General features: G+C 38.9%; 1 protein-coding gene across 4 annotated transcripts in view; it reads right to left on the bottom strand.

Annotated features, from left to right (window-relative positions):
- LOC121299162 (CD276 antigen-like) overlaps positions 1-26486 on the bottom strand; it is a 98318-nt gene that overhangs the window by 30775 nt on the left and 41057 nt on the right. For all 4 annotated transcript variants that reach the window (XM_041226750.1, XM_041226751.1, XM_041226748.1 and 1 more), the window contains exon 4: positions 20478-20774. In XM_041226750.1, coding sequence (XP_041082684.1) covers positions 20478-20774 — 297 coding nt within the window. The remainder of the gene's footprint in view (positions 1-20477; positions 20775-26486) is intronic.

Below are 26486 nucleotides of genomic sequence, written 5' to 3'. Positions count from 1 at the left end.
AGATTTTATTTTTCACTTTGACATTATGAACTTTTTTGTGTTGATCAGTGGCAAAAAATTCCTAATTAAATCCATTTTGATTCCATGTTGTAACACAATAAAATGTGGACAAGTTCATGGGGGGTGAATACTTTTGAGAGACACTGTAACTGCTCTACATAACCTCACAAGGCTACTCAAGTGAAAATCAAAAGTTGAAATAATAACTGTTTTATACACAAAACTATGCTGCCTTATCTGTTGGATTTTATTTTTCACATAAAACAACTGAATCTCCATTTTTTACACTGATAAAAAAGTATTTAAAAAAAAAAAAAAGGTTTTTTTTTGTTTGTTTAAATCTACATGGTGACTAGGTCACTTGTCCTCTATTTGCAATGTGACAAATGGTGGCCAATTTAGACTAAAGCATTAACCATTAAAGCAGTATCCAAAATAGCAGCACAGTGGTCACCCATTCCCGTGTGTGTGTGTGGGTGTGTGTGTGTGTCAGCAGGGTGAGAATGGGTTATGTTCATGTGTGTTTTTGTCATCACTGAGGGCATACTGATAAAGATAAATACCATTGCATTCATCCTGTAACCCCTGTGACTGGCAGATTGGATTTTTTCTTCTACTGGTTGATGATGTGATTTTGTTTTCTGCAGAATAGATTTGCACTAATGGCTCTGTTTGCCACATCCTAGTGCAGAGATGTCTCTCTCCCTCTCCCCCTCTCTATTTTCTACTAGAGGAAGGTGGGGTGGGGGTGATGAGTGATAGAGTCATGGCTGAGGTGATAGTCTGTGTAAAGTCAAATTATCACACTCCCTCATCCCCACCTGACAAGACTGCCTTCTCCATTCCCTGCCAGTCTTTCCTACAATGACAAGCAAAAACACAGGTTTAGCTTTGTGGATGTAATAGATTGTGGAGTGTCAGAGAGAAGCTGGGGGATTACCCCTGATATCTTCATAGAAATCTTACCACTGGGATAAATTTAATTAAGTACCAGAGGTTAGAAACCCCTAAGCTTGCTATGGAAAGCTAGAGGATTATAACGCGCTTCTGTACTTAAAGAGCAGAACGATCATTTCAGTAAATGTTGCCCAATATGAGTTACTAACATGCTATATGTCTCACAATATTCTACATGTACAAGTTTTGTTTGTCAGCTTTGTTCCTTGACTGTACATTTCAGTAACCATTTTCATTTTCTTATGTTTGTAGTCCTTCCTGTGAACTTTTGAAATGAACAAAGTTTAGATGGTGTTTTCAGAAAGTTTCAGATGTGGTCCTAATGCTGGTTTGCTTACAGTGTTGACTTACCTTATCAAAACGAGGATTTTTCTTACTGTACTAGCCCAGCCTTCTCCCTGGAGACTTGAAGTAATCAAACAGAACTACAAACACTCCTTGATTAAACACACCACAGAACCATTATCACAGCCATGTGCTAGCTGTCAATCACATCAAAGTGGGTGTGTCTAACAGTCAGTGTTGCACTGATGAACATTGCTATCCTGCCATGTGGCAATCCTCATGATAATCTCCAAGCGTAAAATCCGTGACTCTTTTCATTTCAAGCCTCATTCTACTGCTGGTTAAGAATATTGGTCACACTTTAGAGTATATATTAAGCTTTATTAAGATAGCAAAGCCCCACAATCATGTTCAATTTTACACTAAAATGTGATGAACACTTACAATAATTCTTCCACCTTTTAGTCTAATCTGCATTCTGCTTGATCAGAAACCAGACATTGTTGACTTACCCATTTGTTTAAATTGTCTACAGTGGTTTTATCTGCAGTCTCAAAACCTGCTATAATTGTTGTACATATTCAATAAATAAATACATAAATAAAAAAATGCATAGTAACATACCATGCAACTCCCAACATGGCGGCAATACAAAATTAGAGCCATCAGGATCACAAACTGCACTGTAGGTAAAAATGAAAGCACTTTGAAGGAAAGAGGCACAGGTTTCGCCATGTATCCCCACATTGTAATGCTCTCAATACCTTTTCAAAAAGAATGTCTTCAGCAGGTTTCATCACTACCAGATATAAGCAAGAATGTGAATCTGGCATGTATCCACAGGCATGTAAAGGCAGACAGACCACCCCGATATTAAGATATACCCAATAACATCATTCCCATGTTTCAGCACAATTAGACGAGCTCAATCACAGCCATGACGCGATGTGTCAGACCACAAGGATGCAGGAAGAAGCCTTGAAGAGTATTAATCCAGTCAGAAATTAACATCTCATACCTGGTATGCCTCTCAAATCATCTTCTCCAGTCTCTTGGCAACCCCTTTCCCTGTGTTTTGCTGCTGCTGATACACTGTGATGAGCAATGTGTTCGAGCAGCCTGCCAATATGGAGTCCCTGCTACTAGGGCACCGACCTCGCTTCGACCTGCCTCTTTCCAATGCTCTTACATCTTTGCCTTTCCCTAATTCTGGAAGACTGTTTGCAACAGTGCTGCTCCTGCAGCTTCATACCCACACCACAAACCACATGATCAACCTAATTTGCATAGCTTATTTAGGTTGAGGCCTAATCTAAATCAGGTAGACAATTTCTAATAAAGTGATCAGAAAGCATACAAGTGTGACAGCATGGTTTCTATGTTTGGGAAGCTTCAGTCCACCGCACTGCTTAACACAAAGTTACAGTTTACCATAAACCGCCCAACGCTTTTCAGATTTAATAGCAAGACAATAAGACCAAAGTTCCAATTCCAATAGATTTCTTTGCATGTCATTGCTGCCTTGCTGCCTTGGTGTTCTATAAAGCTGCTGGCGGTAATGAGGAGTTACCCAGACCCTAGAAGAAACAGCTGGTCCATCTGCACACCTCGACAAATTGAGCTGCTGGGCCTCCTGCCACGCTGCCATGGTACTACAATCTGTACTTACAAGCTAACCTATTAGGAACCAAGAACAGGCAACTGCAGGAGACTGGGCAGACCACACCTGCAAACAAGTCAAGTGGACACACACTTCAACCGATGTATTTAATAGTTTTGGTCTATTCAATATGATTGGATCACATTATGTTGAGTAAAAGTACATTCAAAGCAGTAGCGGCTCATCAGAGGCGGCACTGCCTACTTGAGAACTTTTAAATATGCATTATGATGTATTTATATGTAATAAGCAACAATATATAGATTTTACTCAGGCAGCCGTCGATTCCAAATCCTCCATGCAGTCTCTGTTGTACATTCGGAAGAGGCAGGCGTGCTCTTGTCTTCTTCTCTAGTTATGAGTGGCACATCTATTAGCCAATAATATTCTTACATTTCTTTAGATGGCTTGCATGGAAAACCGAGTAAAGTCGTCTAAAAATAGCCAGAAGGTGGCATGCCTCCCCTCCCCTTTTGCCTATTTTATCCAATCACTGGACGTGTGCCTCCCGCATTGATGACCTTGAATGCTACTAATAGCAATGACAGTAAAAGAAACAAAGTGTGGTTTAGAAGGACATAGCAAATGCCTACAGATGGATTCATACCAATTTGAATACATCAAGCGATACATCCGAGTAACGTACCTTGCTCCAGAATTAAGTCGATAGTTTGGGGTTGATTTTTGTCTGCCTTTCTATTGTCTTAATTTTGTTGACAAAATAAAATTTAAATGCTATATTAATTTTGCATACAGTGCATTTCTAAACATATGCTGGCAGGGTGTAACAGTACATTTATTAAAATGAACTATGATTGGCTACTGTTTTGATTTCTCTGTTGGTTAGTGGAGAAAATGCATTTAACAGCCTTGAATTGGGGTAAAACATTAAGAAAATAAGAATAGTGTTGTCAGTCAGAATATAATAAGATGATTATTCTGCTGCTGGAGGCTTAAGGGGCTCAAAGTTTTATAAAAATGAAGGCATCTGGTTCCTAGGATACAGTTTCATAGTACTTGGCGATCATTTCTTTAGATATATCTAACAATGCAGGTGTAAAATATTTGTATTTCTCCTCTGCATCCCACGGCCAGGGATATGCAACCCCATGCACAACCCCATCCACTGACTAGAAATGAAAAAGAGTGCTTGGATATCCTCATACTAACAACCTTTAACTAGCCTAATTAATTAGCATTCCTCCTGATGCTCCCAGCGCCTGTCATCTCTGCTGACCTGTAACAGTGATTTATCGCTCTCAGGGTAGACAGGCAAGGAGATCTCAGCAAGGACAAAGCAAATGATTCCACTTTATCTGCTTTCTGTCGAAACTGGACCCTATTCAAGGAATGTGGGTAACCGCTGACCTTCTGGTAGGTGACAGAATACCTGGACAAGCCTCTGTGTTTGATGATTTCTCAAGAGCAATATGCTACTATGTGTTTCTACAGTTAAAGTCCAGTAAAAACTCTTTGCAAGTCTGTGACATTGGAGTAATTCATGACAGCCATCTTAGAAAATCTTAGACATAATATAATGCGTGAAGGGCTATTTACAATCTTGATTGCTGGTTGAATAAATGCAAAGAAAACTGAATGAAAATAATTAGAATACCCCAAAAAGGTCCTTGTCCCAAAAAAATTTACATAGCAATATACACTGTATTCATATAGCATTAAAATTAATCAAAGTTTACAACAAGAAAAATCAACAATACTATATGCATGCAATATTATACTTCCTGTCTCCACCACCTTTTGCATGACTGATGGATTGTATGTGTAGTGCATGAGAGATGAAGTGCGGTCTTGTTAAATCTGTGTTTCAGAAATGTACTGCTCTTATTCATTTGCAGAATTCTGCTTAGCCGCCTAAAGGCAAGGTTGTAGATGCCACAAATATGTGGGCTGGTAATGTGTTGTAAGGTATTGACTGCAGATACCAAAATACAAGACTCTATTTTAAGCGCTGGTGTATATATAGAAAAAAACAAACCAACTGGGACTAGCGTCCTGTGCCCTTGAGTCTACATATGATTTGTTCAGGTTAAAAGCAACTTTGCTTGGATATGAAATAGCACAAACAAGGTATTCTTCTTCTTTAGATTCACTTTGTATCACGAATAGCGGCTGACATGTTGCAGGGGGTCAGGTTAATGGTTTACCTGATGTACTTGGAATCCAAACATGATTCTGAGTGCTCTCCTGCGGCCACAGTTCAAATCCAAGTTTTAAAAAGCACCAGGACAATAAACAGAAAACCAGGAAACAACAAGAATGCAAGTCAAAATACCTTTCAGATTTCATACCCAATTTAGAACAACCATCCAAAACTCAGGGCTTGGAATTTGAGAAAGAAATGTCCATACCAAGTTTCAAGTACCACTATATGGGCAACCCCTGAACCAGAACGTCCAAGATAACACCATGTAAAACTCATACTGAATATCTGACACAAAGGCTATCCCTTCAAGTAATGTCCTCAGTACTGCAATAGTTAATGGACTTGTCCTCACAGTGATTTTATAATTATGTGTTTGTGCTGCTCTAGCCTTGAAGTGTACATTTTGAATACACCCACCCTGAGAGACACAGTGTCTGTAATAATTGCCCGCTTAGGCTTAATGAGAAGATTTCTGCTATCCGGCGACTGTGCTATTTAGCACACTGTCTGTGCATTACAACAGCTAGAGAACCTACAGCAAAGGCACTGTGTGATGACTCAATCACCTTCCATTCTCTACACATAAGACAGTCACTAAGACATCTAAGCAGGACAGGACTATACATCCCCAGCTATTGATTTTTAAGCCTGCTGTGTGTCCCTTGGGCTCTCAACTCTGGAGCCAGTTTGTCTGCAGCCTTGACACAAACTCTCCCATCCAGAGTGACACACAGCCCTTTCCTCAGTACACACACACACAGAGCAGAGAGGAGCTTCAGCCTTAACACAGGCTCTCTTATCCCGTGTGATGCACAGTTTCTTCCTCAGTACATAGACAGAGGCAGAGAGGAGCTGCAGCAAAGCCCACTATGCTTCAATGATGCTGTCCGTCCGTCCGTCTCTCACATGCTAATCAAAGTAAATAACACCAGAAGTCTTGCCTGACGGGGCACTTCCATTTGCTATATAAAACAGATCTCAAATGTGAAGCTATGAAACATTTCGTTACAGCAGAAATCTGCTTGTTCACGCAGTTAAAGTTTCTTGCCTCACTCTCAGTCTGGCACAGTTTCACTTCAGCAGTTTATTTGGGGTCAACATGTAACTGGCTATAGAGCATGTCAGTAAATTGGATACACAGTTAAAAAAAGGATGCAGAAGGGGTAGGGACAATTTCACTTTCCAGGTGGTGTGACCAAGGAAGTAAAAGACTATATTAAGGCAAGGATTGCAAACAGTGATGTTTTTAACCAGATAGCATGTTTATGTTTTATAGTACAGTGTAGTAGGTGTTATTTACTTCATGCTAGTAGTGGACTTGGCTTTTGCCAAGTGGCAACCAACCAAGACTTGGCAAGTTTGAACTGCATACATGCCCATCTAATGTTATCTGCTAGTTTGCCAACCAAATGGTGCAGGCTACCGTTGTAGTCGTGGTGGTCATGTCATCCATATATGCTCCAAGTACTGGCAGCCGCATGCCAGAGGCCAGATGTTCTCCTCCCCCTACCCATTTCGAGGCCCTAATAATGACTTCCATTGCAGGGTGAAGGCCAGTGGAGAAATGGTGCAACCTGCCATGATTCAGACATAGAGAAGCTGCCAGGTAGTGGTAAACTCTGGAGTTGAAAAACAGAACTGCAAGTCCCTGAAGTAGGCTTTCACTAACCCTGTTATAGTACTGGGTACGCTGAAGAACTCAAATGCATCCCAAAGGAGCTTATGTGGCACTGAACCATATGCATTAGCTACATCCAAGAATGTTACATGGAGGGCCTCCTTTTTTGCATGCTGAATATGTTGCCAGATCAGATGGACATGATCCAAGCATCCCAGAAAGCCTGGAATTTCAGCTTTCTGTATGGTGTCTACCATGCAGTTCTTCAACAGATAGACTGGCAACCTTTGTGCCACAATGCGGAATATCTTACCCTCCACATTTAAAAAAGAAATTGGTAGACAGTGGGAGATTCTTTTTATTTAGGATAAAGACCCCTCCTGCACTGTGCCATACCTTTAGGACTACCTGTTTTACCCAGGCTACTTTCATCAACAACCACAAGATTCTTGCTTTCTCCAGTCCACCTCCTTCCACTTAGGAGCAGAGTCCTCCATGTGGTATTTTGTGGATTAGTAGGTGGAATATCAGGAGGCAACCAACATAGGCTCCCCTCTTCATGGATCAGTGTGTGTCTCCAAGATAGCTTTTGGGCTTAATTGCTGTAAGTATCCCATTCTTTTATCAGGTGAATAAGTTCTTCACAAACCTGAACAGATCTTTATAAAAGCTGGTTCTTTTTACTGCGCGTCCATAGACGCTCTGCTTTCTGTAACTTCACAAGCCGCCTTCTGGCTTTCTTCAGCCCTCCTCCACTGCTTCCTCAGTTACCTCCGTTTTCAAACCAGACATTCAATCTCCAGCTGCCGTCTAAACTTTCATGGAATCATAGTTTATTGTTGCTTTTTATCTTCTACTCCAAACTTACCTATCTTCCTTTCTACTGTTCCACTTCACTTTTTCTGACAAAAAGCAGAGGTCCATGTCAACTGTGTGCCAAGTCATTTTCTCAGAGGCTCTTGGCCACTTAACCCTTGGTTTGCACAGGTTAAGGTTATTTTCTCTTCTAGGCTGGTTCTTCCTGGCTCACCAGGATCATTGGTTCCATCACTAGCAGTCTCCTATTGGAACTACTCTCATCTATAACCGGGGTGCTGATATCCTTTGAAATGTGGTGTGCATTTTATCGCTGCATTTCATTCATCTGACCTGACTGGCATTGTAAGATGTATTTATTAATGCAAGGCCCCTGCCCCTTTTCCCTTGAGCATCTCTTTCTCCTTGATGATTCGTCAGACCCCCGACTGTTGTCACCTTGGTCCAGCCGAAGGTATTTGGGTCCACATGCTTTGACCCATGTTGAGCGAAACAAAATGCCTGACGGCCGACGAAATAACAAACAGCCACACCTGCATGAAGGTCTCATTTCCGCAAATAATGTTTTTGTTTATTCTTTTTAGCCATATTTTTGTTGCTTGAGACACACCATGAGCCAGATTGCAGCAGGGATGAAGAAACAGTTGCTCTAATCAACATTTGGTATGACGGTACAATCCAGAGAAGTCTGGATGGAAGGGTCTGTAACAGGCTGCTTCGGAGCACTGCTATGCGTATTGTTTACTTGCATCTGACACCCAGGTGAACCCTGCTTTATGAAAAGCAGTGTGAAATCTCGTAGGTGAACTGCATGACACTGTGTCCTGACCCAGGTAGAGCATGCCAGTGTGAAAGGTTCTACAGAGTGCTACCTCTATTTCCACAGTCAGTGATTACCTCCAGGGAAATTTTACAGCAAAGTTAGTGTTTCATAATGATCCATGACATTTTGTTCCTTGTTAAACCCCTTCCAAATCAGCACATCTACAAAACTCTATACGGGTTATGCATGCATTTCACAAAGCCCAAGCTTTTTTTTTTTTTTCTCATGCTGAATATGTCCTTGTTCACTCGGCTGCATGCATGTTTGTCTATTTTCCATTCTATGGAGATTGAGAATAACTACTGGATCAAATGTGCTATTGATTTCAGACTGGTTGAAATAAATAAACTCAACACCGTTTGTGTGCATGCATGGGTGTGATGGAGCAGTAAATGTTGCCGTCATTTATTCAAACAATCTGTGGCATAAACATGAAAATGAACAACTGAACTGCAGCTATGGTTTATTTCCGTTCAGCTTTCTTTCCAGTGCATTTCGGGCTTCTGAGCAAAAGCGCCACCCCAGGAAAGTGAACTGAAACAGAACAGACTCGCCTTCTCAATGAAGCCTGGGGGCTACTGAGTCAACATGCTTCATCACAGCTACAGAGAAGAGACCTGAAGAGCAGAGCAGCACAAATCAGTGTGTGCATTTCAAACAAGCCAAGATGCAGTGGCACCACAGTGCACTCAGACATTTCCCAGAAGGGTCAATATCCACTATGTAGACAGAGTCATGCAGAACAATGCACCATATGAAAAAAACAGAACATGGCATTAGAGCATTTCAATTTAGGTCATGAGAATTGGCACAAAACTTGGCAATTACAAGGTACACTGCTGCTTGGCCATTTTCTGTCGTGACACTTGAAAGAGGGTCCCCGTGACCTACATCCACTGTATGCATAATTAGAAATGCAAGTCTGACATAGACAGATAGACAGATGCCTCCATATAGCCCCAAATTCTGAAACTCTCAATAGCTGAAGAATTTCTAAACCAAGTTTCATAACAAGTGAATAAGCGATGCTTTAGATATGTTTAAAAAGTATGTGAGACATACAACTGTAATCAAAAGTTTACATACCCCAGTGGAAATTCATAATTTCTCAAAAACAGAATTTTAGGGAAAATCTTTTGTAGCAAAATTTTCTCTTTGTGGATGAGGAAAAAAATTACAAGAAATAGATGTCTACAATTATATATTTCAGCATTTTTTTTTTTTTTTGCAAAACTTGCTAATGCTAATTCAAAAGTATTCATACCCTTTGATGCTGTGACAGTATTGTCTACAAGGTGCTATAAATTTCAATAAGATAAAGCAGAACCTTATTCTAGAAAAGTCTAGAAAATTCTGGATTGTAGGTGAATATTCTTAGTGAGTATAAAAAGGTTAGGCATAGGATGATTGCTGTCATTACAATATGGGAAAAAGTAAAGAGCTAAAAAATTATTTATTGTCATAGAACTGGAGAAGGATACAGAGGATTTCCAAACATTTGAGTATCCCAATTTCAACTATTGTTTCTATTATCAAAAAGTACAAAACACATGGTACCTGTCAACACTGAAACAATAAGGGCATGCTAAAAGAGCAGTGTTCTTGTATTGATGGTGTGCTATAGGCGTCAGTAAATATACAGAATGTCGTAAAAAGCCAAGCACTCACCAGGTATCTGCTGTTAAGCTTATATATTATTATAACATCATTATGAAAAAAAAACAATGAAGCGAATTCATGTAGACGCGTTGCGGCCACTGGCCTTCGTCAGTGCAGTAACACCATTTAAATCAAGCACATACAGGTGAGACATTTATATGTCTAAAGCATTAATTATTCAATCATCTTTCAATAAAACAATAACAATCAATAGTCACATACTCCCTAAACATGGCTGGAATCAGAACGGATGCTTTTCCCTCCAAATGATGGTAAAATCATCGGTGTGTACGAGGGCTGCTACAGTAAAATCAAAAATCTATTTTCGATCGATTCCATTCCTCATTATATACATGGATATAAATACTGCATAATCGATTCAATACTTACATTTTTATAACGCACAGTTAATACAATTATTTAAGTTTATCAACGAAACTGCACCGAACGCCCTGCCTTGCTATCAATAAGCTACTAACAACCAAACGAGCAAGATGGGCCGAATGGCCTCCTCTCGTTTGTAAACTTTCTTATGTTCTTATGTTCTTATTTAAAGTATTTCTGCTCTTCTTCACATGCTCGTGTACACCCCTATGTGTATTCACTGTGTTAAAAAAATAAATAAAAAGCGCCACCGTGTAGCCAGAGCAGGACACAGGCTTGTATTCATGGCAAGCAGCCTGTAAATAAATTTTGCACATTGAAGAAAACTGACTGTTTCAAAATGAACCGTTATATAATGAATATTTAACAATATTCAATAACGTTAAAAATAAATAAATACATGATCAGTGATGTTAAACGCAATTTTGGAGTAAGGATCAACTAGCAGGTATGCAATTTTTGGTAAGTAAATCAATGTATTATTATTATTATTATTATTATTATTATTATTATTATTATTATTATTATTATTATTATTATTTTTTGTTTTAGGCTGGAATTTCTCCATTGTGTGTTTCACAGATAGAGAAGGTTAGGTGGTACAGTGTTAACAAGATGCAATGCGTGATGCTGCAGCTGAATTAAAACAAAAAAAAAAAAAAAAAAAAAAGTTTCGTAAACTCCTGTCTAGTTTATATAGTTTACATTCCAAAGTACTGTAATCTGTTTGGAATAAATATTTTTGTAATGCTCCTGTAGTATGTTAAACTTGTTGCGAATGTTGGGGGGTTTTTTCCTGCTTTTTTTTTTTTCTCCTGGCACTACCCAGGCGTAACTACCCCTTGCATTCAGTTGTTGTACACAATCTTTTACTTAACTGCAGTGATATTAAAATAATAACGTCACAGAGGAATGCACTGAAAATGTATGGTACAATCACCGATATTTACTAGAACGATTATAGTTTGTGAGCCCAATTAATCGATTGCTATTTTGAGGCTTAACTGACAGCCCTAGTGTGTAATTTCACTACACAAAAAATATATCAGATCCGCAGAGTTGCAAAAGCACAACAATGAAAACAGGAACAACTTCAAACAGGCCCTTCCGTACTTGGAACCTGGTGGCGTTAAAAGACGTCAGCCGTCAACAAGCAAGGTCACTTTAATAACATTTTTTTTTTTTTTTCAGTGCGGCGCCCTCCCTATACTGTCCTCTGTTCCACCCTCAATTATCAGTATATACTTTAAATACCTTTATTCAAATGTACACGTTATAGACTATAATGCCACCAGAAAAACAGGCTACCTCAGGTAAAGCTGATAACGATATTGAAAAGTGTTTTTTAAAATTATAAATTAAATAGACAAAAAAGTAATAAAAAGGAATATGCATAAAGAACATCATGCCCATACTGCCCTATTCCATACTTACAGGCTGTATAATACAAAATACTTTATTTATTTTACAGACTATTTGAAAAATAATTGAGAATAGTTAACAGTATGTGTGTAAAGCAAGTACTTTAAATGTATTGAAAGAAATACAGATGCTTCATCTTTTCTAATTATGTACTGTTTCTAAGTACATTTAAATAAATAAAATGTGTAAATAAAGCAGGAGGAGGAATAAAGCTTGCCGTTCCATTTTAACAGATTTTAATAAAGGTATCACTTTTTGCAACTATTAATGATGGTAATATAAGGACAATTTCAGTAAGTATTTTTCACTCTTGCTAGAATCTTGCTCTCTTTTAAAGCCTGTAGCTTCCCTGCATTGCAGACCATATTCCACACAGAAAAAAAAAAGACAGAACTTGTTTTTTTCTTTTCATTCAGTTAAAAAAGTAATGGAAAAACAACAGCTACTATCGCGATAATCAGTGTATCGTGAAAGTGGGCTCTCAACTATTCGTATCGTGGAAATTTACTTTCGTTTCATCCCTAGTCCCCACTCCACTCCGATCACTGGATGCTGGCCCACTGTCTGTACCTATTATTCCGAAAAAAAAAAAAAAAAAAAAAAAACTTCAGATTGTAAACCTTTTAGTTATTGGCACCTCACAATTAAAGAAGCCCCGTCAGTCAATGTTTTCAAGTATAAACTAAAAACATATTTATATTTCTATTCTATTTTTTTATCTAGATTAAAATCATATTTTTATAATACTGCTTATATATTCTGTTTTGTTTTTATTTTTACTGTTCACTAATATGTATTGTTTTTTACCTTTGTAAAGCGCTTTGTGGCAACCTGTTGCAAAAGGCACTACAAAAAAGTAAAATTGAATTAAAAAAAAAAAAAAGAAACCTGAGCTATTTGGTTACGCTGATAGTCGTTGCGTTTGGAGAAAGTCTGGTGAGGCAGGCGTACAAAGAAGAGAACCATATTGCCAGAAGATGTGGCAGTATCCTTCTAGGGGCTATTTTTTTTCTAATGGCACAGGAAATGTAGTTCCAATACATGCTAAAATGGATTTCATAGCATACCAAAATATATTGGCCAATCATATGAAACCTTCCCCTACAAAACTCGGTTTAAAGCACAACTGGACATTCAAACACAACGATCCAAAGCAAACAACAAAATCTACTTCAGAATAGTTAAAGAAGAATAAAATGAAGGTTCTGGTATGGCCTAGTCAAAGTCCCAATCTAAATCTGATTGAGAATCTTTGTTACGAGTTGAAGGCGGCTGTGCACAAGAGAAGTCCTTGGAATATGAATGAACTGGAACAATTTTGCATTAAAAGAATGGTCAAAAATCACTAAAGAAACATGCCAAAAGCTCACTGACAAATATCCTAACCATTTAAAAGAGTATATCATTGATAAAAGGTGCTTCAACTAGCTGTTAATTTAATTTTACTTTTCAGTGTATGCTTTTGAATTAACATTTTTTGAATTAACAAGTTTTGCAAAAAAAATGCTAAAATAAATAAATTGTAGACATAACTTTTTTTTCCCCCATCATCCACAAAAGCAAAACTTTTGCTACAAAAGATTTTTCCAATAATTATTTGTTTGAGAAATTTCTAGAACTTTTGACTACAACTGTATGAACAAGCAGACAGACAGAAAAAGGCACTTCTGTACCCCCAGATTCTAAAACTGTTGATAACTTGTACCAACAAATGTCCTTTGTATGTTCCATCACAATTGGACAAAAGGTTCTTTAGACATGTAAAAAATGTAAATGTGTAAAACAGGTGGAAATAGTTGAGTGCAAAGTTTAAAAGATGAGAGGAATGACACCTCCCTCCCCCTACTAAAACATGACAGATGTTTTATTAGTTTTGATACAAAAAACAACACTTCTCTAAAAAATGAGCACCTCCATCACAAATCGACTCTGTGTCTGTGTAAGGATGCTCTCAGACACTGTGTGCAGTAAATGAAGAGCCTGCGGGGTGTGGCGGCTCCTCCCGGTTAGACACACAGCGGTTGTTTTTCTTTCTTTTTTTTGACAGCCGGAATTATTACGGCACATTGAGGGAGTGAGGCCTGAGGATAAACAGGCTGGTGGCAGAGAAGAAATACCATTTAACCATCCTGAGGAAATCCATTCGTCTCAGATGTGGACCGAAAAAACTTGAGTCACAGAAATGTTTAGAACTTTCAAAAGACATTTGCGTTTATAAATGGACAAGCAGATACATTCACTGAAAGCATACCTATAGACTGTAGCATGACTATTCCTGAAAAATATCCACTTGACCCTGTCCATTTTTATTATGACATGGGTTTACAACAAACTAAGTGCTGTGCCAGTGGGGGTCATTTTACAGTAATTAAGGAGTGGCTATGATAATATTTAAGTTGTCATTAGAACTGCTCCACTAAATAAACACACATTGCGTTAAAAAAAAAAAAAAAAAAGTGTGTTTACAATGACTTAAAGATTTTAGAATGATAAAAGAAACCTTCAAACAATACCTAATAATGGCCATTCTGGTTCTACTTACTTCTCATCCTTTTATTTATCTTGGAGGATGATTAAATGTAATTATTTGTTCAATTAAGAGATTTGTTAATGTGCTGTGCTAAAGTTTTGCGAACTGGCTACCACTAGTAGCCAGTTAATTCAATTCAAGTTTCGTTTTTTTACCTAAGTATTAATATGTGCTTTGTTTTATGGGTTCCCCTACTTGCTTACCACTACCACCATCAGAATATAAGAACATAAGAACATAAGAAAGTTTACAAACGAGAGGAGGCCATTCGGCCCATCTTGCTCGTTTGGTTGTTAGTAGCTTATTGATCCCAGAATCTCATCAAGCAGCTTCTTGAAGGATCCCAGGGTGTCAGCTTCAACAACATTACTGGGGAGTTGATTCCAGACCCTCACAATTCTCTGTGTAAAAAAGTGTCTCCTATTTTCTGTTCTGAATGCCCCTTTTTCTAAACTCCATTTGTGACCCCTGGTCCTTGTTTCTTTTTTCAGGCTGAAAAAGTCCCTTGCGTCGACACTGTCAATACCTTTTAGAATTTTGAATGCTTGAATTAGGTCGCCACGTAGTCTTCTTTGTTCAAGACTGAACAGATTCAATTCTTTTAGCCTGTCTGCATATGACATGCCTTTTAAGCCCGGAATAATTCTGGTCGCTCTTCTTTGCACTCTTTCTAGAGCAGCAATATCTTTTTTATAGCGAGGTGACCAGAACTGCACACAATATTCAAGATGAGGTCTTACAAGTGCATTGTACAGTTTTAACATTACTTCCCTTGATTTAAATTCAACACTTTTCACAATGTATCCGAGTATCTTGTTAGCCTTTTTTATAGCTTCCCCACATTGCCTAGATGAAGACATTTCTGAGTCAACAAAAACTCCTAGGTCTTTTTCATAGATTCCTTCTCCAATTTCAATATCTCCCATATGATATTTATAATGTACATTTTTATTTCCTGCGTGCAGTACCTTACACTTTTCTCTATTAAATGTCATTTGCCATGTATCTGCCCAGTTCTGAATCTTGTCTAGATCATTTTGAATGACCTTTGCTGCTGCAACAGTGTTTGCCACTCCTCCTACTTTTGTGTCGTCTGCAAATTTAACAAGTTTGCTTACTATACCAGAATCTAAATCATTAATGTAGATTAGGAATAGCAGAGGACCTAATACTGATCCCTGTGGTACACCGCTGGTTACCACACTCCATTCTGAGGTTTTTCCTCTAATCAGTACTTTCTGTTTTCTACATGTTAACCACTCCCTAATCCATGTACATGTGTTTCCTTGAATCCCAACTGCGTTCAGTTTGAGAATTAATCTTTTGTGCGGGACTTTGTCAAAAGCTTTCTGGATTATAATATGAACTTCTTTCAAGGTAAAACAAAATGTGTCTGGTAAAAGAAAATTCTAATACTTTCCAACAGCACGATTTAATGATATGATCTTAAGGACTATAAGCTAATGGTCTACTGCCTGTGCTACACAAAGAGTTTTGCCTGGCGCTGAAATTTCAGTGATTTTATCAGCGACCGTCTGGAGGTGTGTATCTCGACTTTACTTGTACTATATATTTCCATGAAAATGTACTGTATAAACAGGTTTTGAGATTACTCAGAGAAGTCATTGTAATATTCCTAACAGTGTATTTTTGACAATCCTGGGGAAGCACTGTGCAGCTCTGTAGCCTTCCGCTGGTTGGCATTTTTTTTAATATTGCGTTTCACTAGCCCTTGCGTTACTTGTTCTGTAGTTGTGTGATAAGTGTTTCATAACACAAGACTTGCATCGGGATTACAGGACATAAGAAGTGTACCTCTGTCTCAGTAAATTGTTCTTGTTCATTTGACCCATGGAACAATTACAGATCACCTTTCCAAAATCTAGAAAGTATAGTACAATGACGGTAGGATGACATCATAATTCTAGAAAAAGAAGGTTCCATTCTGGGTGCCAGCAGTGCTTGTAAACATAGCCAGTGTACTGCTCTCTAGCTGGGGTAGGCAGAGCAGAAAGCCAACACTGTCACATGACTCTAATGGATTGGGGAAGGCTGTTTGGTGCTGGCACTTAGGACATCTTGGTCAGGCTCAAAGCAAGTTCAAAATAAGAGAAAAAACATGTAATCACTCAATATTGGAGCACCAGAACCACTCAGAAGAGATACCCACACAACAGCATAAAAAACATGCTGAAATCATTTGCAGCTACTTACTCTTTAAACTAGTTCAACTGATCAGCTGATTTCAGTGTATGGGACAGCTGCAGCCCCCTGCTGTAAGTGCTACAAGGCAATGCAGCAGCGCCAACAGACTTGATAGCAAGTGATTGGTTGGCAGGTACTTCTGTCTCCACGACTGATCTCAAAAACATACACCCTCTTATTCATTTCCTTGATTTAGGGAGAAACTTGGAAATAGATCCATTTAGGTATTCCTAAAACCAAAAGAAGATTGCAATTGTATCTTTGTTGAAATCAACAGAAAATTCTGTTAATGCACTTCCAATTTCTTTCTATTTCTGCTTTAGTTAACACTGGGGACCTTGCCTTGTCATTTGTTAAACAAAGCATAAAGTCAATTAAAGGTATTGGCTAGCAGATACTGGTTGTACACTAATTAATGGCACATGTTTGTTGTGGGAATATAGGCTTGTGAACTGAGTTTCAATTACAATGAGATTTTCATTTCTAATTGCGTTTAAATGAGAAAAAAAGGATAAGTAGAGAGATGTTTATAAAGCCATTTAACAATGCAGAGATGAGAGTAGAGCCACGATGGAGTGTGTACAGGATTGAAAACACAGAGATGAGAGCAGAGCCACTATGGACAGTGTACAGGATTGAATACAGAGATGAAAGCAGAGCCACTATGGAGAGTGTACAGGATTGAATACACAGAGATGAGAGCAGAGCCACTAAGGAGAGTATACAGGATTGAATACAGCAACGACCGAATCCACAAATTAAACTTCTTTGCAGATAGAGTGTGTATAGTTCCTAAGAAATATGCACGTCAAATCAAGATGTTGTAGTAAACATACAAGGTTATTTATTTAATATTTCAATACTATTCAATTTCCACATTAGTGTTGCGCACATGTTTCTAAATCCTAGTTTCAACGCTTGAGAAATTAAACCGAGTGAGACACATCTACTGCACACTCTTGCAAAAACCATAAATATCCCTCTACAAACACCCACTTTAAAACCCTCTCTATTGCAGACTGTATTTGTATTGTATTCACACAAGATGTGAACAAGAGGCCAATAAAACCGGATTTATTTCTTGTTAAAGGGTATTTCAGTACAGTAGTCTTGGCGTATAGGAATGCCTTCTAACACTTCGGTTTAGGTAACAACCTTGTGGTGAAATAGAATTTTTCCATTAAAGGCACAGGAACTTCGCTTAAAAGAACACCTTTTTGGCACTGATATCGATTCGCTGCTAACCAACTGAAAAATTATACAGTATTGTTTTGTAGCCTGATACCTCACCATCAAACTCAAATTCAAATGGTGTATTCAATCTTTTCAAAACTGACTTGTCAGCATAACCTACAGCTGCTTCTGGATCATTAACATGTTCTTGGCGGTGCTGTGTTAATAACCATTGTGTTAAAATGAATTCTCGTATTCATAAATGACCGTAGCGTTTTGTTAATTTAGTTTGTCAGTTAGTTTATTATTACAGTTGATTAAAAATATTGCCTATTTCTTTTACTTATTCTGTTAACTTCATATGTTGATGCAAGTGTGTCATTATAAATACATTTGTATTTACCAATTCTTATCATTTGGAGAACACTTTGCTTCCCGAGGGGGGTTCTCTTAGCCAGAGATTACCGTACCACAACTATAAATATGAAAATAGAGCTATCAATACCCACTGTACATATAAAAAGTGTGACAGGCCTCCCATTAGAGGTGTTTCTATGGATATATGTGAAACATTCCATTAGTTGTTAATCCAGACTCGACAATGACTGGCTTTACATCACACTGGTCATGCATAGAGTAGCTCAGGCCCATTATGCAGGACACATCCCAGCACTACCAGGTTACATGCAGGCCTTGACCATAGGTGAACTACAATCCTGTTAAACAGCTCCCCGGCTCTATCCCATTAGCCAGCCCAGTGGAGCAGCACAAGGAGTGACCTTTCTGAGTGCACTGCAGAGGGGAGACAATTTCACACAGGAATGCGCTCATCAAGCCTGTCCCAGCCGGGCCTCCTAGAGGCAGAACCAACAGACTGGGAGGCCAAGGTGGAGATTGCTGACCACATATCCTTCAGTGAAAGGGTTTCCTCATGGCCAGCAAGATGGAGGATACACCCTCGTGGATTTTAAAAACATGCTGAAGCTCTAAGCAGAAAGTTCAAAATACAGTTTCTATTTTAGATTAAAATCTAGCTTACACTATAAATGTCTTGTACTTTCATGTTACACCTTGATTATGGCGACAAAGATGTATAGACTTTCTTTACCATGGCACTTTGAGGAATAGAACTAACCCTAGATATGAAATATTGACCATGTTTATAACCATTCATAGAACAGGATTTCTAAATGTATTAAAAGGATGCAAAGAAAACCAATGAGTGATGTCTGAATTACACAACACACACTCTATTGCACAGAACAGTGTTTCTCATCTGTCTAACAGCTCACTTAGAAGTTAATTTGAACAGATACCATGTTAATATGAAATCCAGAGAGATTTGTTTTACTGCAATGTGGCAGCATTTTCTTCCAGCTATTTCAGAATTAAAGAATATTTGAATATTTGTTTTAATTTTGAAAGATATTCAAAAATGAATTTTCCATTGCTCTCCAATGAAATGAAGGCCTGTTAGATGTTTATACAATTATTGTGGGTAAGCTACTGTCTTAAATTAATTCAGGCATTCATTCATCTCAGGGCATTGTTACAGTTCCCAAGGTACATACATTTAGTTACAGTACTTTGTTCCCTTGTCCTTCCCACAGTAAATTTGAAGGGTAACTGTGCTTCCCCCCTGCTTTTCCTATGGGTACACTGATTTACCATGTTTTAATATGCTTTACCATACCTCTGGGCTTCACAATGCTTTCATTATGCTTTGTTCCACTTTCCTATTCTTTTAATTTGGGTATCCTCAGAAACAGCTCAAACTGGGTGCTCTGGTATCCTGTAACAGAAAGCTGCTCCTGTTTTACAGAATGTTTTAATGTGTTTTGTGAATTTCCTTGATAGTGGTTTTGATGGTGTAATATTTGTGTATGGAACGACTGCTGATAGAATACATGGACTTGTGCATCATGTATATCTATATTATTCTGTTGCACTCAAATTATTCAGATGATTATACAGAATATAAATAATATTTCTCTTGCGCTCTCATAACATTGCCATATATTAGATCATTTCATATGTGCAGATTACAAAGCAACTGCCATTTGCAAGTAATAATGGATCACAATTACAATGGTAATACTAGCGCCAGATTTAATGAAGAAAAGAAAGCTAAAATTCAAGTTTGCCACACAAGGTGGTGGGAGTGGGTGGTAGTGGGAGGGATGTGTGGTGGAAGGGGTGGAGTCTGTGGTACTGAGACGGGTGTGGGATGATAGTGGGAGGGGTGTGTGGTGGAAGGGGTGGAGTCTGTGGTACTGAGACGGGTGTGGGATGATAGTGGGAGGGGTGTGTGGTGGAAGGGGTGGAGTCTGTGGTACTGAGACGGGTGTGGGATGATAGTGGGAGGGGTGTGGGATGGGACAGCGTTTGCTCTCCAATACTTGTTGTCTTTTGTATAAACTTCTTTAGTAAAAATTGAATTACAAAAAAAAAAACCTATAGTAGTACCAGAGGTCACATTTGTAAAATTAAAATATATTTGCTAAAACATGTTTCTTTAAAAACTGAACATTTGAGACCTATATAGTGAATGGGAGTGCACAAAAGTAACTACAAAAAAGCTACAAGTAACTACACTTAAAATCCACTCTCTTTATGACCAAAATTAGGAAAATCGTATTCCTGGAAAGAGAGTAGAACAAAGCACCTCGGGAGCAGTGGTGCTTACTTGATCTTTTCAGACACATACGCTGGACACTGGATTAAATCTGCTAATTATTCTCAATAAAACAATACAAGCGCAACCCCAGTGTGTGTGCTGACCTGTGATGGTGACCGAAGCGTGAGTCTCTTCGCCCAGCACCGGGTTCCTCACCACGCAGCTGTAGGTGCTGTTGGGCTCCAGCATGACCTGCAGCACACTCCGCACATGGAACAGCCCCTCATCGCTGGCGACCTGCGAGGTGGTCACGTTCTCCGTCAGGTTAGCGCCCTTCCCATCCTGCCACAGCACAGTGGCCTGCGGGTATCCCCCATACGCCAGGCAGCTCACCGACACCTCATCCCCCGGCCGCAGGTTCGAGTCTGGCTCCAGGGTCAGCTGTGGCTTGGAGTAGGAGGCTGGAAGAAAGAGGGAGGGAGACAACGTAATTCACTGATCTGTATATTCACACATCATGGATAAAAAAAATTGGGGAAATACTTTAATACTATAAACTTTTACTACTGCACTAGCAGAAAGAACAGTTCTCTTATGAGCATCATAGTGTATCCAGCGCATATTCCCTTCTTCAACAATGCTGATAGAATTGAATAGCTATTGTGGGAACAGAAAACAAGCATGAGCTGGATATATTATGTAATCCCTCCTAGTGAATGCTCCCAAATGTAAGTGGAGAAATGTATTCCTATGATCCATGAGGTGTTGAATATAGACAGCAAAACAAGGGCTACTATGTAGAACAAAGATTTAAAAAAAAAAAAGTACCCCCTTGAAGTTTCATGATAATTTATGGTTAGACCAAGAAATCGTATTCTGCAGCATTGACAAGCATTATTTTAGCATTCCTCATTAGGACAAATCACATTTTGTGATACACATGGCATTGTAAACGTCATCATCTTCCATAACAGCCCCTTGGAAATGGTTTTATAGATAAAACTGGCTGCCTGATATAAAACTGCAAACCAGCAATGCCGAGTCTAAATGCCAGACTTTCTCCCTGATCAAAATGGCCCCTGCCTGCTGTTCAGTGAAATAGATTTAATTTTCCCGGCCTTCTCCATTCTGGAGGATTATTCCAATGACCCGCAGATCCAAGTGTTCATTCCAACACTGTCCCCTCTTCCCTACAGCACACTCAGGCGACACAAGACAATCAAACTGGGTGCCTGGAGCCGGATAGGAGTCTGCAATCTGTCCGCTTTAGATAAGCCGCTCATTAAAATCCTAATAAAGATATTAAGTGGATATTGACTTTGCTTGGAGGTCGCCATCAAGATCCATTGGTCCCAGTAGATCGTTATCACAAGCCAGCAGGCAGTGGTGTACACCAGTTGTGTTTTACACGGCAAGCAGTATCACAGGAGGTCAATCATGGGGTAAACTGAGGAGTTCAGTGCCTCCTAATATGATTTGAACAAATAGAGAACATCTTACGTACAATGTGCCATGTCAGCAGCTATATTACAGACACAATGAGCTGTGTGTACAAAGGCTGTTTGTATCATGGGGTTTGGGGACACAGTGTCCTGTGTGTATAAAGGCTGTTTCTATCACGGGGTTTGGGGACAGAGTGTCCTGTGTGTATAAAGGCGGTTTGTATCATGGGGTTTGAGGACAGTGTCCTGTGTGTATAAAGATTGTATTTTGGGGTTTGGGGACAGTGTGCTGTGTGTATAAAGGCTGTTTGTATCATGAGGTTTGGGAGGGACAGTGTGCTGTGTGTATAAAGGCTGTTTGTATCATTGGGATTGGGGACACAGTGTGCTGGGGACAGGGGACTGCCCGACTGAATCCTCTGGTAACCCATGAAGATGTACAGCGCAGAATGCACTGGGCCCGGCAGATTTTAGACAGACCTCTACAGTTTTGGAGGACCATTTTGTTCTCAGGATGAGTCCCCTCTTTCAGCAATTTCATTTGAATTGGTGCATTTGGGTATGGAGGAGGGCTGGAGATGAATTACCTAAAGGCCACAGTAAAACATAGTGGATGCAGCGCCACGGTGCGATTTGGTTCAGTGGAAAGACCGACTTGTTGTTGTCAATTCAGCACATTGCATTGCTATCCTTCACGTCCACCAAATACCATTGTTGTGCCAAGGAGTTTTGTAGTTTACATTGCACCATCTGTAGGAAGACAGAAGACAACAGGGGCTGCAGCCTCATCCCTGGACTCCTCATAGTCCTGGCATAAACCATATCGAACATGTCTGGGAGCACCTTGATAGGCAACTGAGGGAAAACTTGACCACTGCTTGGAGCAGAGCGGAATACAGAATCTCATTAAATACTAGACCACAGTCAGGACCAGAGCAGAATTCAGAATCTCACTGAAAACCAGACCATAGCCTGGACCAGATCGGAATTCAGAATCTCATTGAAAACTAGACCACGGCCTGGACCAGAGAAGAATACACAATCTCACTGATTCCGTGCCTGTATGGGTTCAGACGCTGCACGGTGCACAAGGTCAAGCTACCAGATGCTGATTTGTTTCAGTTTTGAAAGCAGACGGTTGGAAGTGGCAAGTCAAGTCTGAGTAGAACTGCAGCTTAGGGTTTTTGAAATTGAAGCCAACATGTTGATGAAATGATTTCAAAGTGACTGATGCATGGCAACATTTTAAAAGTAGGTTCTGATGAGGAAACATTTCCAATTTAAAATGCACCTAAGGACCTGCAATGAGAGATCCAGGCTTGTGAAAGGTCTGCCCCTGAAGGACCTGCAGTGAGAGATCCAGGCTTGTGAAAGGCCTGCCCCTGAAGGACCTGCAATGAGAGATCCAGGCTTTGAGAGGCATTCCCCTGAAGGACCTGCAATGAGAGATCCAGGCTGTGAGAGAGGGCCTGCTCCTGAAGGACCTGCAGTGAGAGATCCAGGCTGTGAGAGGCCTGTCCCTGAAGGACCTGCAGTGAGAGATCCAGGCTGCGAGAGATCCAGCCCTCTCACACAGCCTGGTTCTCTCACTGCAGGGAATGTTCAAGGGACTGCAACAAATTCACCAATACATTTATTTCCGTAAGTACGATGGACTTTATTTGTTAGAATTTGTGGATGTTTTACTGGTTTAAATAGTTGGATTAGATTTGTCAAACACCAGGGAAATTATGTAACAAAACCCCATGAGCTGGTTGTGGGTTTTACAGTCGTCATTGATCATCACTGTAGAGGAATAGTTTTCAGTGTTCTATTGGTCTAATTAAATAACTGTCACTTAATAAATTGCATGATGGCAAACGTCTCATTCTGTCTTGTTTTTGCACTCTGTGGTGGTATCTTTTTACACACTTGAAATATGTTTCTGTTCACAGCTGTATCATATCAAGGAAAGTGGCAACACCAGTAATGTTCCTAAATAAACCCTCGTACAGGGTGGATAAATACCTCTCTTTCACATAAATCATTGCACATTGGTGGTGTTTTACATTTGTACTTTTATCCAATGGCCCATTAGTGATTAACCAGAGCTCAAAGTTAAAAACATGCTCTGTTGGTAAGCTGAAATGTGAGTAAATATTTGTTTTATTACTTTACATGCTTGGTGATGATGTTGAAATGAACTCTGGTCCTCAATATGTTCACAAAGGTATTTCGACCAATCTAAAAGGGCCTAAAATTCACCCAAGCCAACAGATGTAGTTTGGGTTTTAGCAAAAACTCTTGTTGTACAAGCACTGCTGCCTCTTATTGACTACAGAAATGGTGCTTACATGACTGTAAATCTCTGGACAATGTTGAAATTGACAGGTTTGCCTTGGGCTGTGGTAGTTCAACTCATCACTTTCTGATGAATACTTTGTTGACTGAGCAAACACAATACCATATGAAACCGTAAACCTCATTTATACACCTCCATAACCTAAATGAAACGCAATTACCTGCAGGTAAAAGGTATTTACGAACAAAAACCTTTCATGCATACAGCCCAATAACTGGAGCTACAACAAGGTATCATATAATTCTAGGTTAACCCTTCCCCTACGGCACTACTAGAAAGCGTTCATATATGAACAATGGCGTAATGGTGACGTTAGACTTCCATTTTAAGCCTTTTTAAAAAAACACTGGTTGCTTACCAAGTGACTGACATCTCTAAAGCCTCCAACAACCAAATCAGGTATGGTTTTATATAGAGTACATGCCGGTTACTAGCAACCCTGATAAAGACAACTGCAGGGCTCTACGTTTAGATTTTGAACTACTGGCCCCTCGGGCCACTGAGCTACTGTTTTTACTGGCTCGGATACAGTTTTATCTGGCCCAATAAATTTACATATTTTTTCATGATGGTTTTTATTTTCAGTATGTTTCTAAATGTGTATGGTAACCAAAGGGAGCCCGCGTCTCAAAAGAAAGTGGCTATACAAAACTTTCAATATATGTTACTTCAGCCACATTTGTGTGCTTGTCAGAAAAAAATACTATTAAGGTTTGAAAATATGTGTACAATTAACAAACTGTTACCATATGGTCACAGCAATGTTAAAACTGAATTGTAATAATCCTAATTAGGGATGGGTCAGTGTAGTTGAATACACGTAAATGAAAAAAAAAAAACTATTCGAATAGCATATTACATATTCAAGCGCACAAAAAAGCCTTATACATTAGCAACTAGTAGAAGCAAATGCGTCTCTTATTTACTTAACAAGTGTTATGTCAGTCTTAAACCATTTGTTATTTGCATATTAAACTTAAGGACCCTATTTAAATTATGCAATGCTTGTAATAGCAACATGCTACAGTAATCGTATTTTTTTTTAAATTGTTGCCAATTGTATTGCCTTGTTTTTAGCTAATGTTAACAGATCCCTGCATGAGTTCCTCTGTAATGACTGTACACAGCAGCTTCTAGAGCTGTTGCTAGCCAGTTGTGAACAGCTTCCGGAAGCATGGCACTGGCAAACTTTGAATGTGTGAACTGAAATAAAATAACGTATATAGCAAGTGCTAAAAGAAGTAATCCAAACTTGGGTAACATTGAAATTAGAAAGGTCATTTATCGTTATAATGAATATAAAGACATACTAAATATTAAGCAGAATGCAGTGACTAAGGAAAGATACTTGTAGTTTGTAAGGAGTTGTTTTTTTTTTTTAACTCTGGACTGCAGTTCAATGTAAAACATCTACTGTTGACTTTCTGTGCATGGATGGAGTAACGGCAACATTTGCACTGAATATTAAAAGTACAACCAGGTATCCTTGTTTTGAATTATTTACAGGTTATTGAATAAACAAAGTAACTTGACTTCAATGTCAGTACTTGATGGCTAGTTGTAATTCAACTATTGTAATGTTGGAATGTATTTTCTATGTTGGACAGGTTACAATATTTACACTACTTACAATATATATTTACAAGATTATTTTATAAATATTATTTGTTAGAATTAAACAGATGTAAGATATTTAGGTTGATATATGATCAGTTTTATTTTATTCTGAATACACTACAGCAAAACATTATTTGGCTGTTTACGCAATATTATGCTACTATTGCTTTAATTAGAAGAGATACACACTGTGACCTTGCTGCTCATTGAGTTCTGCATTTTAATTCAGTAAACAAAAGGAAAAACTTGTGCCCAAGGAAATAGGGTATTGAACGAAGAAATCTCATCTTGGACATTGTTTGTACACTTCGTGAGCCCAGCTAAACTTTACCGGTTTACAGTGTATGCTGTCTGCTTGTGCACACGCATTTGCCTTTTAGCATAAGGGACCAGAGTTCGGGTAATCGAATACACAAAACTGTTGCATCCTGTGTATTCAAATAGGAAACTATTCAAAATTTTCATCACTAATCCCAATAATAAACTCTATTAAAACAATATTCATAACACAAAATAATAATAATCCTTCTCAGAGCATTGTCGCTTGCATAGCCTCTCCCAAGTCAGCGCCAGTCTTGCTGAGTCTTGGAAAGATTGTGAATGGAATTTTTGACCTGAACACATCGGATCCCAAATCAAAAAGTTAGACAATTCGATCATGTATCTGGGTGTCTGAGAGTGGATATGATGTAAACGAAATGTTGAATTCACAACAAATAAATCTGCTGTTTTATCTGCAAGTCTGGGAAACTGATGCCAAACAAGTTAGAACA

The sequence above is a fragment of the Polyodon spathula genome, chromosome 24, assembly GCF_017654505.1.
Source record: "Polyodon spathula isolate WHYD16114869_AA chromosome 24, ASM1765450v1, whole genome shotgun sequence".
NCBI lineage: Eukaryota > Metazoa > Chordata > Actinopteri > Acipenseriformes > Polyodontidae > Polyodon > Polyodon spathula.
Note: the sequence above shows the minus strand (reverse complement) of the source record. Positions and strands in the feature narration are given on the sequence as shown.